The sequence below is a fragment of the Anguilla anguilla genome, chromosome 3 (assembly GCF_013347855.1).
Source record: "Anguilla anguilla isolate fAngAng1 chromosome 3, fAngAng1.pri, whole genome shotgun sequence".
NCBI classification, from domain to species: Eukaryota; Metazoa; Chordata; class Actinopteri; order Anguilliformes; family Anguillidae; genus Anguilla; species Anguilla anguilla.
The window spans coordinates 55,956,048-55,972,350 of NC_049203.1; the positions used below are offsets into that span (position 1 = coordinate 55,956,048).

At 49.6% G+C, this 16,303-nt stretch overlaps 1 protein-coding gene across 3 annotated transcripts in view; it reads right to left on the reverse strand.

Annotated features, from left to right (window-relative positions):
• Positions 1-3,638: 3,638 nt before the first annotated feature.
• Positions 3,639-16,303, reverse strand: part of LOC118224258 (protein Shroom4-like) — a 40,983-nt gene continuing 28,318 nt past the window's right edge. For all 3 annotated transcript variants that reach the window (XM_035411584.1, XM_035411586.1, XM_035411585.1), the window contains 8 exons: positions 14,230-14,376; positions 10,432-12,724; positions 9,222-9,283; positions 8,285-8,917; positions 7,569-8,180; positions 7,042-7,183; positions 6,508-6,780; positions 3,639-6,187 (listed from right to left, as the gene is read on the reverse strand). In XM_035411584.1, coding sequence (XP_035267475.1) covers positions 5,894-6,187; positions 6,508-6,780; positions 7,042-7,183; positions 7,569-8,180; positions 8,285-8,917; positions 9,222-9,283; positions 10,432-12,724; positions 14,230-14,376 — 4,456 coding nt within the window. In that variant the 3' untranslated portion in view covers positions 3,639-5,893. The remainder of the gene's footprint in view (positions 6,188-6,507; positions 6,781-7,041; positions 7,184-7,568; positions 8,181-8,284; positions 8,918-9,221; positions 9,284-10,431; positions 12,725-14,229; positions 14,377-16,303) is intronic.

Consider the following 16,303-nt stretch of genomic DNA (forward strand, 5'->3'; position numbering starts at 1 on the left):
TCGAGGTTTAATCGTCCAAATAAAGTTGTACCACTTGACCCGCCCAGTCTATGCTAACCACGTACTCCAGTGTTGTGGGCCAATTTAGCTTCCTTTCCTATAACACATTACAGATATGTCTACACGTACACAATGTTTAAACTGTTTCTTGCGTGGCTCGGATAAATTATGAACTGAATTGATAACTGATGATAAATTCCAGTTCAAGTCTCGAATTTGAATTGATATAGGTGGTGGGATAAATCATTTGAATGTGAATGAAGCAATTAAATTAAACCTTAAATTGAATTAAATTCAAATACATTCCAGTGCTTAATTTATGTATTAGTTTATCACCTTAAACGGTATTTACTTTGATATCAATGACGTATCATTATAAGGACTATGTCTAAATTTAACACTATTAAAGTGAGGTTGGTTTTAAGAAGCACTGCATTGTGCTAAAACTGATGTGTTTATGTGTCGTCTGTAATAATTCATTTGAATACTGTACGATACGATACATTTCACAGAATGCATGACTAAAAAGTTGAATTAAGAAAAGTTTTTAATGGACTGTTTCCAGACCAATTGTTGTCTGACATCTAGGATAGTATTTCAAATGGTATTTAAATTGTGAGCAGGGATGTTTTTTTAAGTGGAGGGATGCATATTTTTCCAAACTAATAAGGCTTACATGTTTTATAAATGAGTAGAACTTTGAGTGTCACTGAACAAAATTCTTCTTCCTGTAATCAGGTTTACAATTCATGGTTTGAACTGGAATAGATTCCAAATTCCTGACCCAAACCCTGGTTTGTAGCACCACCATGTGGGCAAGAGAGAGTGTTTATTATGTGATGTCACCATCTCTCGAACCAGACTCACCAGTGTAAGAATATCCCACTATTAGCCAGTATGAGGCATTCATTTAAAACCTGCTATCAGACGTATTACCAGCACCTACTCACACCTCAAATGATCAATGTACACTAATGCCATCAGGATAAAAAGAAGGGTTTCTCGCCATGGGGACCCAGATAGGCCCATCTCGTTTCATGCCAACCTCTATCATGGTCCTAAATAGGATCCATGGCTCGGAACCATCTTCTGATGGGATGCTTCGGATTTGTCTTGTCTATGAGGATGTACAGCAAAGTACCCTACGGTACATTTGTTTTACATTTATTATTATTATTATTATTATTGTTATTAGTATTATTATTATTAGTGTTTCTAGGTCTTTTGTGGAATGGCTGCTTGCAGTGTGTACTTAAAACTGCTAAAATAAAGTTATACTATTATCATTATGTCGAAGACTGCTAATCTGGTACATCTTTTTTAAAGGATATTTTTGTCAATTAATTACTCATGACTGGCATAATCAGTTGTAATAACTGGGAGAATACAGTTAGTTAAAGTAAAAATTTTTAATTTAACTTGTATTTCTATGTGTACCTATCTTCAGTCAATCCCAATGCCCTTTTTATTACATAGACATACAGGCACATGCCCATACGCATGTGGTCACATGCACTCATGTACGCACGCACACACACACACACACCTACAGACACGCGCGCACACACACACACAGGGGCACTGGTCAAACAGAAGAAAGGTTCTGCATCCCTCCTACTGAATTCCAGACACTGGTTCTGGCAGGAACATTTGATGGCCACATGCCCTAATAGGTGACTTCATTTTGGTCTTTCCAACTTTTCGACCTTTTCACATTTTTTTTTTTTTTTTTTTGGTTGGCAAAATTATTTGCGAAATAGCTGTGCTTATGGTTACGACCTATTACCTTGAAAGAAATTCTAAGAAAAGTACCCTAGAATATTTCCATGTGTCCCTGTGTTGTTCAAGTTATCTGCCAAAACTTCATTTACAAGAAAACTGCTTCACAGCAGGTTTTTGTGATTAAAACAGGGGGTTGAACCCTAAAACAATATTATGTACAAAAAACCTAATTTACAAATTCCCACACAGGAGATAAGTACATTTAAGTTCAGCAGAGAGACAAGGGAAGGTTGGTGGAACATTACTGAAGTTCCTTCAGAGATGCAGTGCTTTTGTGAAGCACCAGACTTTTTTTTTTTATTTTCATTCTTTCTTACTTAAAAAACTGATTTTCTTAAGCAGGTTACAATAAAAAAGATACAATTTAGAGATACAATTTAAAAGCTTGAAGCACTTCATTTAAGCAGTTGATTAAAAATTAAAACTGCATAAGAATCAGCTAAAATGTTAAATTATATAAGATATGGAATTAATTAATACAAAAGCAAAATGATAATCCTGAAATTGTGGTGACAGCAGCAATCTGATTGCCCCCCTGTAATTCTGGGAGCTTTCTCAGGAGGATAACCTGAGTGTACATATCCAACATACCGTACTTCCCAGCCAGGTTTAACTAACAACACGCTCTTTCATTCCTTTAAGTCTCCATATTTAAGCAAGCTAAGCCAGGCCTCTTTCTTTTCTCTAATCTCTGAACCTGCCGTAGGAGTAGGGTCAACCCACTTCCTGTCTCCGGACCCTTTCCAGCTCTCCCCGTCGGAGTTTTATTTAGACTATTCCACTAGAGGGGAAAAAAAGATGTGGGAATCGCTGCCAAAAAAAATCCATCTGAACTGCACTAGGTCAGCAGGGAGATTGTGTTTTGACTGGGGGGGGCGGGGGGGGGGGGGGGTTGCAGGGTGCCTGGTTTATGTCTGTCCCTGTAAATATATAATCAGCTGTTCTTTCGGTGCTCACATTTTGCACAGCATAAATATTTGTGCACCCAGCTACCCAGAGAAAAGGCTCTGATTTCCTCAGGAGACCAGGCAGACACCGTTAACCTTTGAAGGCAGAATTAGGTCAAACCAAGGCTGAAATGCATTTCTTTACTCCAATGTGATATTTCACATTCATGAGCGTGTCTACAAATTAGCCCGTTGTTTAACTGTTTTCCACACCACCTGGGATAACATTTGGAATTATTTTTTATCTTGAAATTGTGGAGAAGCCAATTCTGATTAAAATAATAAAATACTTAATACCTATCACTAATAATATATTAATAATATTAATAATAATTATAATTAGAGGATGAAATCAGTAAGATTGCAAGAGATTGGCATTCTATAGGAGAATAAAAAAAGGGTCATACCAAAAATAAAGTTTTATTAGAATTCTTATTGTTAAGATTTGAATATTTTATGGCAGTGGTCCCTTGGGAACTCCTGTGTATGATGGTTTTTATACCAAACACTGTTCTAATCCCATAATTTTAACAAACTGGTACTGTTCTAATCCCATAATTTTAACAAACTGGTAATTTCTCTTAATCATGTGCTATACGTGTTCAGAGGGAATATTTACCCTCTTATTCCACATTATGTCAGAAATATGTACGTGTGCCATGAAGAATAAATTTCTCATATTTCACATTGTGCCATTTTTACATAAAAAGGTGGTAAAATTATTTAACAGATCAAATTAAAGACTGAAGTGAATCAATAGGCTCCTAATTTGTGCAAGTGTGGACACAATTAATACAATTAATAAACTATTAATTGTTCTTCATATTAATTGTGTGCAAATAATACAAAAGGTAAAATAAGCTGAGAAAAACACATTAAGAAAATTAAACAATCACGACTCTGGTCACATTTAGATTAAAATAGTATTATTATTAATGGTACTTTTCAAACATACAAAAGTTGTTTTGCAATGAATCAACAAATGCATTAAAAATATAATAAAAGCACAGTCCCATTCTCTTCACTGACAATTGCTTTCCAGTTGGATAGTGTTTATGGAATGTGGAACTGAGCATAACATTAAAAACAGGCATATACACACAGTACACATCTACACGTACAGATATGTACTTCATTGCATAATTCCAATAAAACATTTAAACACTTCCATTCTATCCTGGCATAAGAAAACACAGTACATTAAGAAACTGAACGATCCAAAGGACAACAATATATACCAGAACATCCCCTCTGCTGCAAAAATGCAAAACTCTAAAGGCAGTAAATATCCAAAAAATAAAAAATTAAAAATCCAAAGCAGCTTTTTCCTTTTCTTCTTTTCTACGTCTGAGGCATGTCCAGTTTCTCTCCAGTTGGTTAACGAGAACTAGCGGCTTTTCGGGAATATGCAGCACAGTGGAACGGAAGGTTGTACCGCCACAGGGAAAGCCGCTCTCACTAACGCCTAGAACAGGAAGTATGGAGAGCTAAAGACCGATGGGAAACAGTGTATGTGCAGGCTGCCGAATTAAACATGTGGCAGCACAAAAATTCTCAATAGTGTTTGCCGAAAATGACGGTGACACGGTTTTTTAACACGACGTTAGCATGAAGCTCACTACTCCTCACCTCCAAAATGCACTTCTTCTCAAGGTCTGACAATAGGCCGACAGCAAGGCCAGTGAAAACTATTAGGCAAGTCAGGGTCCACAAAATAGCATTCCTTCAGGCAAAGGGACAACGACAACTTCTGTTTTTGGGTTTATTAAAAAATAAATCTTTGGCGACTTTAAGAGCAATGCCATCCCAGAGTAAGAGGATAAATATGACACAGGGCATATGGATGGCAGATTTATTTATGTAGCATTGGACTGGAAACCATGCTGTATATTGTAGGCAGGCACTTTTTGGCAAGACAGCAGACTGCTTCACAGATTCCACATTTCTACGCTGTCAGGATGGACATGGCATCCTGAGCATTGACCAGCACCATAAAAATCGGATTTTGGTTTCAAACTACGTTCTTTATACTGGACTGTTTCACTTTCCTTGGGCCAAATCGCTGCTGGCTCTAAGGTATCCTTTCCCAAACAGTACTATAAACATGCTGTTTCCCTCCCTGCTCCCAGTAAACACTGCAGCGTATGGATATTAGGGCTGTGGGATGAGCTTGGCGCAGCAGCATGGACGCAGGTGGGGGCCTGAGTTTGTCTTGGCCACATCCTGCGTGCTGAGAGCACCGATTCCAGTTTCAAAACCTTCATCCCGTTGTTAAGGGCACCTACGTTCGCTTTTGCAGCCTCTATTCAATCCAACTGCAGTACGCTCTGTCCTTAGCTTCACACCACTGTTACTTTGGTCCCTTTCCACGCGTAAGTTTTTGCATTCGTTTCAGCTATAAAAAAAAAACCCAAATGACTCAAAAGGCAAGCACAGGCCATAGAAACTCTGCAGACTGGAGTTGGGTTTGGCAGTGGAGGGCTTTGCCTGATAACCTCTGGCAAGTCTCCAAGTTCCTCTGATCCTTAGGATGGGCTTGGCACACTCTGGAAGATGGCAGTGAGATGGTTGATGCTTTAAGAAGTCCCAGAATGCAGTGTGGGTTAAAATAGGCCTTTCTTTTGTAGATGGGGACACGGTTCTGTCTCCAGCTTAAAGGAATGCAGGAGGATTATCAATCAGTTGTGAGAACACAACTACACCTCTCCTCACAGATAAATAAATAAATAAATAGCAGTGCCAAGAGGGACACTTCTTCAGTCTACACACAATAAAATACTTTGGCCGTAGGATGTAGTGTGCAATTTTTGAGGTTACCATTGGCTAGTAACAAATACACCACTCTGAGGTCCAATGCTGCAAACTTCATACAACCAATAAGGGACCAAAATCCACAAAGAGAGGCAAGGATTACTTCACCTTAGTGTTACCAACAGAGGACCACAGAGACACGAGGCAACACCCACAGTTTGCTTTTGGCAGAGAAGGGCAGTTCCCTGGCAGTTACATACGCTCTAACACTGGCGCCTGCGTCATTATCACTTTGTAATGAGCTCCCTTCTCACACATCCTGACCAAACTGTCCCCGACTGAGAGGAAGTTGGCTGGTGCGGGTTCCCCTTGGCGGGGCCCCTTCCCAGCCCCTTCCCCAGGCCCTGCGGCGGTCAGTAGTGGCCGTAGCCCAGGCCCACGGGCACCCCCATGCCCAGCCCCAGGCTCTCCCTCAGGGCCCGCAGCTGCTCCTCGCCCAGGCGGATCTTGTCCTCCAGCTGGCGCTGCTCCACCAGCAGGGCGGCCTTCATCTTGACGTAGTGGCTGTAGTCGCGCAGCTGCTCGGGCGTCAGGCAGCGGCCCAGCACCCTGCACACGGCCTGCTCCCGCCGGTCCACGTGCTCCTTCAGCTCCTGAGCCTCACCCAGCTGGCCCTGCAGCAGCTTCTTCTTCTCCAGCAGGGGGAGCTGTGGAGGCAAGCAGGGGGCACAGTCACTAGATGCTCAGGGCAGGGACCACAATGCAGGACGGAGCAGGAAACATTTTTTTTTTGGTTTAAGTGGGAATAACAGAGGGAACAAAACAGACAAAAGGGAGATAAAGAAGATGGTGAGAAAGAGGAAAAAATGGAAATATCAATAAAGGAAGACATTAGCACATATCATATTAAACACTTAAACAAACCCAAGCTTTAATGTATACGTTAGTCAGCACACTGTACATCTGCTCTCATGTAAACACAGCTGACCCTGAAAGAAAGGCAGGAGGCCCCTCCCCCCCCGCTTACCCGCTCGTGGTGGGCGGAGTCGTTGCCCAGGCACTCCAGGGCGCTCTCCACGCGCAGCAGCCTGCCCGACAGGGACAGCAGCAGGCTCACCACCTTGTCCAGGTCCCCGATGAACATGCGGAACTTGTCCACCTCGTTGGGCTTGCAGACGGCCAGCACCAGGGCCTCCACCTCCTCGCCCAGCTGGGCGTTGGCCCGCATGTCGTCCTGCAGCCCCCGCTGGGCCTCCCGCAGCACGCCCAGCTTCTTCCGCAGGCTCTCCATCAGCTGGCGCTGTGGGGAGAGCCAATCAAATTGTGACAACGGTGACTACTCTCTAATGGTGCTTTTGGTTATTGTAGTTCTTAGCACTTAGTTTTGCAATAAAGGCCATGGCAAAAAAACAGCATAAGCTAAATTTGCATCACACTTGCTCCCTCGTTCCTGATTTCTCTCATCTAAAATGGTCACAGATACAACTAAACAATCCTACTGACCTCTGATACTGACACTAACACTGATGCCACGCTGTACTTTTGCCAGCCTGGACGTTACCTTGTAGCAGAGCTCCTCGTCATCGTCTCTGACGTTCATCCTTGGAAGCTCCTTCATCTTGTTCAGCAGTTCAGCCTTAGTAGCAGCGCTGGTACAGTAGGACCCTTGGCCTTGTGTTCTAGAGGACCCCTGTCTGGAGCGCCTGCAGGGGGCAGAGAGAGCAGGACAGGCCTGGATGAAATGAGGCCTGTGGGCTTCTATTCACCCTTCAAGGGGTGAGATCACTAATATGTGAATATGTGATTAGAATGATTTTAACTGAACATTCTAATGCTGATGTAAAAATCAGTACTGGTAACTGAAAGCAACAGTGCTAGAACACTGACTTAGAATTTTTTTTAAAAGCATTCCAAAAAGCCTACTCTTCAAACAGTTACATACAAATGTTTAATCCAAGGTCCTGGGAACAAATTAACATAACAACCATAGGATTTGTCACATTACAAGGAAACCAAGCTGACTGCACAATAATTCTAGATGCCCAGATTCTCAGTCCCTCACGGTGGACATTTTTTTAAATGGCTCACCGCTCCAGAGTGTTGACACTGAGCTCTAAGGCGCTGTGGCCGCCCCTCCACGTCTCCCCGCTGGCCTCTCCCTCTGCGCTGTGGGGAAAGAGCTCCTCCATCAGGTCAGCCCGGGTCCTGGACCCAGAGTCCTCCACCAAGAGAGCCTCCACCAGGGAGCCGCGGGGGGTCCTGGTCAAGGCCGCGGGCGGGGCCTCCGCCTCGGGGAGGGTGTCTATGTCCGTCTCCAGGACCGTCACCGGCCGGGCGAAGCACTGCGTCTCCGTCGCCACGGGCTCCTCCGCCGCCTCGTCCCGGAACTCGTCGATGTCCGTCTCGAACGGCCCGTTGGTGGCCACGCCGGGGGTCCGCTGCTCTGGTTCCGCGCCGCGCATGCGGTACAGCTCCTGCTGCTCCTGCTGCTGCTGCTGCTCGTAGCTGACGGAGAAGTAAGACTGCGGCGGGAGCACCCCCTTGTGGGAGCCGCCGTCTGCCGCGGGGGCCGCCGAGCCGCGCCGGCTGCCGCTCGCGGGTTTCTGCGTCTCCCACTCGGCCGCGGCGCGTTTGGCCGGGGGGGCGGGCTTCGACACGGCTGGTCTGTCGGGCGCGGCGGCAGCCTCTGGGTCAGCAGGTCTGGAACACAAGAGGTACACACAGAGCCCAACGTCACATGATCAAGCAGAAAAAAAGTGAGAGGGAATGTCTAGAGTACTGATACAGAGTTCAGATACACTCACATAGTGTAGGGCTCAGATGGGAGTGTGGGCGGAGCAGGGCGTTGGAGTGGCAGCTCGCACTCGTTTAGGGGCGGAGCCACGGGTCTGAAGGCCCGGCGCACGAAGGCGGGGCTGCGTGCTTCCCGGCTCTCAGGCTCCTCCCTCGGGGGCAGGCTGTGAGAGCGCGGGCGGGTCAGCTCGGGGGCACAGAGGTGGCGTGACGAGCCCTCGGGCCAGGGGGGGCTGGGGTGCTGGGGGGCGGGGCTGTCTCTGGGCGGGGAGGGAGCGGCGGAGAGGAGGTTCTGGTACGAGGCGGACAGGAGGTTGTGGTGCGACGCCCTCCTGCGGTGGAACTGCTCCCAGTTGGGGGGCGGTGGGCGGGGCGGGGCCTTTTTCCGGGGCGCGCCGGCGCTCTCCTCCAGCTCGCTCAGGGCGGGCGCCGCGAACGCCGCGGAGCGCGTGCACAGCCGCTGGGAGTCCAGCCGGATGTCGCTCTCCGACAGCGCCCGTCCGCGCTGGGGGTACCGCGCCGCCTGAGGCTCCTCCGCGCTGCACGCAGACAGCCTCTCAGACCCCCTCGAGTCACCCGACCGGCATCCCTGCTGCACAGCGCCCTCTGCTGCCTGGAGGTCTCTTCTGCACCACGTGTAGTCCCTATACGCAGGAAATGAGGACGGAATAAAGCTTTTCGCCATAATCCGGCAGCACGGGAAATAACTTCAACATCAAAGAACCTCCGCACGCACACGCCAGATGCAAAATGGGAGAAGCAGAGCTCATTCTCAGCTTTAGGATGCCATTAAAATCAAGTCATAAAAGCGAATGACTGCCCACGAAACTACTAGCTTTCTCAAATTGCCCAAAATGATCATTCATACGGCGCTTAATGGCAAATGATTAAATTAGCCTCTGGGAAACTATTAGAATTTTTTCGAGAGCCGAATGTAAAGTGGCTTACCTCTCAGTCAGACTGAACTTCCTGTTGAGTTTTGTTTGTTCCCGCTCCCTCACAGGATATGCCTGCAGAAGAGATTTGCCAAGTTTCATAAGAGAAAAACACAGAGGAGGGTGCAGATTGTCCAAACTATGGCAACTGGATGGAGGAGCTAAACTATGTGAATGGATGGCATGGCTGATAAGGCTGCTAATTTTGGACACGCACAACAGCCAAGAAAAACACATTTTAAAACGGTTCCATAAGCTGGGTGGAGGAATATACCGATGCTAATGCAAACGTCTGCACAATACATAGGCTGCATCTTTTAAAATTAGGGAGCTGGCTCACTAACCCTTTGATATTCCTTTCAATACCCAGGATTTTTGTCTTTGGGGGCCTTTGACCACATAGCTACTTTTACTATGTTCTGCACATCTGGTAATATTAGACAGAATTCTATAGTAGATATAAAATAAGCATTCAATGGTTATCATCCTGGGACTCAACCAAGGGCCTTCGTTTAAAAACTACTGAAGCAAAGAATAATGGGGGTTTTGGTCCAATGGCAAACAGCCAGGAAAAATACCTCGGATCAGCTATGAAAAGTTACACCAGAAATCTCACAGGGATCGCGTTACACAAGATCTTGAGTTTTTATAAACGCATACTTTTTTTTACACACAAAACAACAAACCTATTTGGTATATAACAAATGAGTACAGTCACTGCGACTCGATACTGTCAAAACACTCAGGAGAGTGTGATTAATTCTCAGCGAATTCAAGTTGACTCAAGTTGACGTGCTACATTGCAATGTAGGCTAGCTGTGGTCCCTGCGGAACTGAATGAGGTATATCTTACAGGGAAACCAGCGCTGTTTACGAGTTGATTTAAGTATGAAAACTATGCCTGAGTCATACCGAGAGCGAGGGTGTAATCATTTTTTCTGAACGTTAGGAGCGAGAGACACAGCTGCGCTAGGCCGAATCACTCAGGCTTTTGTTGGCTGGATGTAAAGACCGCATAGAGCAGCTTGCGTGCTTTTCCGAACAGGAACACCCAGGAACACACCCTCGGTCTATGATCCATAAAATCCCATTGTGTCCCTCGCCAAAACCCTGGCCTGGGACCCCTGTTAATCTTTTTAACCGTTTTTGTGAGGGTTTTGGGGGTGGGCTGTGAGTGTGTGTGTGCGTGTGTGTGTGTGTGCGTGTGTGTGCGTGTCACTCACGTCGGTAGGGGTGCGGCTCCTCTGCTCGTGTCCCAGGCGTGAACGCGGGCTCTCCTGGGAGGCGGAGACAGTGGCAGGAGCGACGGGGTGAAAAGCAGAGCGGGGGGCGTGGCCGTCGCGGCGCTGGTAGGAACACTGGGCGCGGCCGCGGGAGGGGGGCCCGTCGTCTCCGTCGGCGGGGGGGCGCCGCTGGGGCTCGGGGTCGGCAGGCCTGCGCGCCGGGTCCACGGCCCCCCCAGCCTGAACGCCGCTGCTCACGCTCGTCCTCCTGGGCTCCGCCGGGCCGCGGGGGGCGACTGCCTGCCGAGCGAAGCCCTGGCAGGAGTACCGCCTGCGCCCCGGCTCCGGGGCGGGCGTTTCCGTGTGGGCGGGGCCGGGTCGTCTCCCGTACCCCTCCGGCCTCTGGCGTCGGCTCGTCAGGCCTGGGAGGTTGGACACGGACATGCTCCTGCTGGTCTCCTCGAAGAACTTCCGGCGGTCGGCGAAAGGGAGTATGTCGCACTCGTCCAGGCGGGAGGAGCGCGGGGCGGACGCGGCGGGCCGGACCGGGTGCCCCAGCGTCGCCGCGCCCCCCACGACCCCCGCCCTCGCGCCCCTCTTCTCCAGCTCCGCCTCCGGCTGCAGCTTGTGATGCGGAGTCCAGCGCCAGCGCCCCGCTTTGCCCGCGGGGCCCGGCTCGTCCGCGGACGGGCCCCTGCTCCAACCCGGGCACTGAAGGCCCCACGAGGGGTCCAGCGCATCATACAGGTTCTTCTCCGGGTGCAGCTGGGGCGTGGAGTTGGAGACCAGCCTGTTGAGAGGGCCGGGGGCAGGGTTTGGGGACAGGGGTCTGTAACTGCGGGTTTGGGAGGGCTGGGAGGGCTGGGAGGGCTGAGGGGCGAGGCGGATCTGGGTTTCGGGGGCGGGCTCGGCCGCCTCCTCCTCCTGCACGGTCTCGGGGCCGCCCGCGCTCCTCTGCAGCTGGGCCTTCTTGCGCTGGATTTCGTTGCGGAGGTTGGTGGCGAAGCGCTCGCTGCGCCTCCGCGCCTTGGAGGAGCGCTGCTGGCGGGAGGAGCCGGGTTTGGGGCGGGGCTCCTCCCGCCCCTCCTCCAGCAGCGTGTCCGCGCTGGCCGCCGCGCTGAGCCCGCCGAACGCCGGGGCCGCGGGGTCGGGGGCGCAGCCGGGCGGGGGGTGACCCGCCGGGGCGTCCCCGGGCACGCTGACCGAGCGGCCCCAGGAGCGAGGGACGGGGGACTGGGCGGAGGTGGGCCCGGGGCCGTCCTCCGTCTCCGCCGCGCGCTCCTCCGCCTCTGAGATAGCCACCGAGCCGGGGGTGGAGCACCTGCTCCCGCCCCACCTCCCCTGCGCGGCCTCGCCCGCCCCGGGGCTGCCCGGCGCCTCCGCGGGGCGGGGGGGAGATTTGGGCCACGGGCCGCTCTCCGCTCGGCCGTTAGGCAGCCCCAGCAGGCGCAGCTCCTCCGAGAGCAGCTTCTCGGGAGCGCTGTGCCTGTGGCCGCCCGCCGCGGGCTTGCTTTCGGGAGGCGGGGGCTGGCGGGGGGCGTGCTCGGCGCTCCTCCGGCCCGGCGAGTTTTGGGGAGGAGAGGGGCTGGAGGCGGGGGAGCGGCTCTCCGGGGCCGCGACACGGGCGGACGTGACCCTCCCCTCCTCCTCCTCCCCCCGCCCTCTCGCGCGGCTGCAGTCGCGACAGGGCTCCAGCTCAGAGCTCAGCATGTAGTACTGGTCCAGCCTGCTCCCCCTGCAGGCCGCGTCCCCCCGCCGCTCGCAGGGACACGCCCTCTCGCCCGGCCCCTCCCCCCGGCAGCCCGCCAGGCTCAGGATGTCCACGGGGGCGGAGGCGCAGCGCTTGTCGGCGGCTCCCGGGCGGCCGCGCGTGGCCCTGAAGCTGTCCCTGCGCGCGGGGGGCTGCGGGGGCCCGCCGCCGGCCCGCTCCTCCGCGCAGGCGAAGGACGACGGCCGGGCCCGCGCCTCGGGGAGCCGCGAGAGGGAGTGCGACTTGGCGGCGGGCTCCTCGGCGAAGTCCCCCGGCTCGGCGGCGGGCTGGGCGCAGCGGCTCAGGCCGTGCAGCAGGTTGTCCATGGAGCTGGCCACCGTGTAGTCCGAGGTGTTGGAGCTGGCCGAGAAGGAGCTGTAGGCCGAGTCCCTCTTGTTGTTGAAGATGGCCGGGTCGACGGGCGACAGCTGGCTCTCGTAGTAGCCCTGGCTGGGCGGGTCCAGGCTCTCCATGCTGCCCAGGGAGCTGCTGCGGTCGGTGCTGCAGTGTCGGGACAGCTGGCTCCACTGCATGGACAGGTCACTGCGCAGAGGGGAGACAGCACACAGCACACAGCCTTTAGCATGGTGCCAAAGAGCCCTCCCCACCGGGCGGCCATGTTTGATTGCCATGTTAACATGAAGTACAGAAAGAGGCTAAAGCACGTTCCACTGCGAACATCTGTCACTCCCTATATCATGTTTCTGACAAAAACAAAAACATTCCTGAGATAATAGCTTTCACATTTTAAGAAATGCTTTATATGGAAGAACCTTAAATGACATGCAATTCTCCAGTTCTCACAGAAAAGCTGTTTTATATAAAACTTGGTGGTTAGGTCACTACATTTCACTAGTCAACTCCTATTCCATGTCAGTAGAGTACAATCTTAGACTTTGGTTTAACAATTTCACACAAAAAACTACGACTAAACCTGCTCTCTAATATGTCCAGAGCAGGTTTTCCTGCAGTGAGACAATATGGAACAGTAAGTTAACGTACGAGCTTATGTCTACATGAGAATTATTACATCTATTAAAAACACTTCCAGCCCATATTGAGATATAAAAACCAAAAACACATCATAATATTTGACTACAAGTTTCAGTTTACAAACTATATTGCTTATCATAAAGCTTCCCAACATTTCCACAAAAGATCTGCCAGAACAGTCAACATATCATCAACACTTATTTCTTATCAGATGACAACTAGTTCAAAAAGATGAGTTCAAAAAGGAAATATCACTCTGTATGATCAGTTGAAGTCATTTCAGAGAAAACTTGTGGTTCATTCTGTTTCTTTGCAATGGGATAGCAAGTTTTTGTAAAAGAATTAACCAGCTGATCAAGATTAAGCTGTTAAAAACTATTCCTGAACAACCTTCACCTTGTACTGAAAGTGTATGGTCAATTCCATTGCCTCTTTTACTAAATTTAGAAACAAAGATTAATGCTCTATAGCATTCAACTCAAAAGAACACTTTTTGAATAAAACGGCCGTTAAATAAAGCTCTTTATTGTTTTTATTCAGGTCCCGTTATTTGTCATGCTGAAAGAATGTCACAGTCACATTCTGAAAATAGAGGTGGCATCCCGTGGGGGTGCATGTTGACTTTGGACATGAGATCATCGGTTTCCTCTTCATTGTTTCCCTGTGGAAACTTGTCAGGGGCAGAAATCCCCCACTCCCCACCCACCCACCCAAGCACGTTCGCAGGGTGTCCTCAGTCCCCACGCTCGTCCCTATCGCCTGTACAGGCGTCTGCCGACGAAGCTCCGCTCATAATCATCACATACTTTAAAACACCTTCATATTTTTAAAACCTGTGTTCAGACTGATACAACACTTTGACTGAAATCTACCCGACCTCCGTACCGAATGTGCACCGACTGTACTGAACACATGAGTAGTGACATCACATTGTGCTACTGCAGTAAGTGTTGATTGTGTAAAGTGAATTCCATCTCATTCCACGCAGTATCGATATGGGGCCGGCGTGAGAACGGGGCTCCAGTCGAAGCTGGCAGGCGGGGGGACGGGCTCACCTGTTGTCGCCCCCGGAGTGCCACGGTACGCTGAAGGGCACCGGGTGGAGCTGCATGGCAGGAGGAGCGTCTGGGGCGGCAGTGCTGGACGGCTCCGACAGCTTAGCCAGATGCCACGAGTGAGGCCGGATCACAGGTACACTCCGCCTGCAGGAACCAGAGACACAGAGCAGGTGAGTGAGATCACACAGAGACACAGAGCAGGTGAGTGAGATCACACAGAGACACAGAGCAGGTGAGTGAGATCACATAGAGACACAGAGCAGGTGAGTGAGATCACACAGAGACACAGAGCAGGTGAGTGAGATCACACAGATACACAGAGCAGGTGAGTGAGATCACACAGAGACACAGAGCAGGTGAGTGAGATCACATAGAGACACAGAGCAGGTGAGTGAGATCACACAGAGACACAGAGCAGGTGAGTGAGATCACATAGAGACACAGAGCAGGTGAGTGAGATCACATAGAGACACAGGACAGGGAGTGACATCACACAGAGACACAGAGCAGGTGAGTGAGATCACATAGAGACACAGGACAGGGAGTGACATCACACAGAGACACAGAGCAGGTGAGTGAGATCACATAGAGACACAGTACAGGTGAGTGAGATCACACAGAGACACAGAGCAGGTGAGTGAGATCACATAGAGACACAGAGCAGGTGAGTGAGATCACACAGAGACACAGAGCAGGTGAGTGAGATCACATAGAGACACAGGACAGGGAGTGACATCACACAGAGACACAGAGCAGGTGAGTGAGATCACATAGAGACACAGAGCAGGTGAGTGAGATCACATAGAGACACAGAGCAGGTGAGTGAGATCACATAGAGACACAGAGCAGGTAAGTGAGATCACATAGAGACACAGTACATCTCAGTGATATCACAGAGACATAAAACATCTGAATGAGATCACAAAGACACAGAGCAGGTGAGTGAGATCACACATATACACAGTACAGGTGAGTGAGATCACACAGAAACACAGTACAGGCAAGTGAGGTCATATAGAGACACAGGACAGGTGAGTGAGATCACATGGAGAGACAGTACAGGTGAGTGAGATCACATGGAGACACAAAACATCTGAATGAGATCACATAGAGACACAGTACAGGTGAGTGAGATCACGTAGAGACACAGTACAGGTGAGTAAGATCACATAGAGACACAGAACAGGTGAGTGAGATCACATAGAGACACAGTACAGGTGAGTGAGATCACAGAGACACAGAACAGGTGAGTGAGAACACTGAGATTTTGAGAAACACAGTACAGGTGAATGACATGACAACTGGTCCAGCACCACAACAGCCACACAAAACCCCAGAACAGCCAATGTAACCATGGCTCCGAACAGAATCCTTTAGCGTTGAGAAGTCTATGTGACTCAGCCGATCACCCAGAGATGCTCACACTTTCCCACAGCAACGGCCACAGGCCTCCCTGCCTGCCTGAGTCACCAGCACCAGATGGAGAAAATACTTCCCAGAAGACCAGAGTTATGAATGAATTGTTATTCTACTATTAATAACTGCTGAGAGTTCCTGTCTGAGCACTGGGAGGGAAAAATCAACCACGATAAAGACGTCTGAGCAAAGTCTCGTGAAAGAAGAATGGATCTGGCGAAGAAAGACCAAAGTATGCATTTTTCTGTTTACAAAGTAGCGTATAAACCCAGTTCGAAAGTAAACCAAACATGATCTGAAGCACTGATTTTATTTCCTGTTTGACTTTTCCATAACAATAACTTTCATTTCAATGGGAAAGCTGATTAGATTAGAGAGGAGACTATGACTGAAATTCTCCATTTTACATGCACAAATCTACACCTGAACTTAGCGCACACTGTTGAAATATTTTATTTAAACAAAACAAATATTGGTCCATAAAGTTCCATAATAGAGTTCTATAAATATCTCAATGCCAGAATCCATTTACAGAGCCTAAGTGTAATACAAGCAGCTTCATTATTCTGGTTCCCACCAGGAACAAGTAATAGATGTAATTAGCAACCGAAATGAGTTCCATCTAATCAGTCAAAAATAGAAACTTAATGAAATG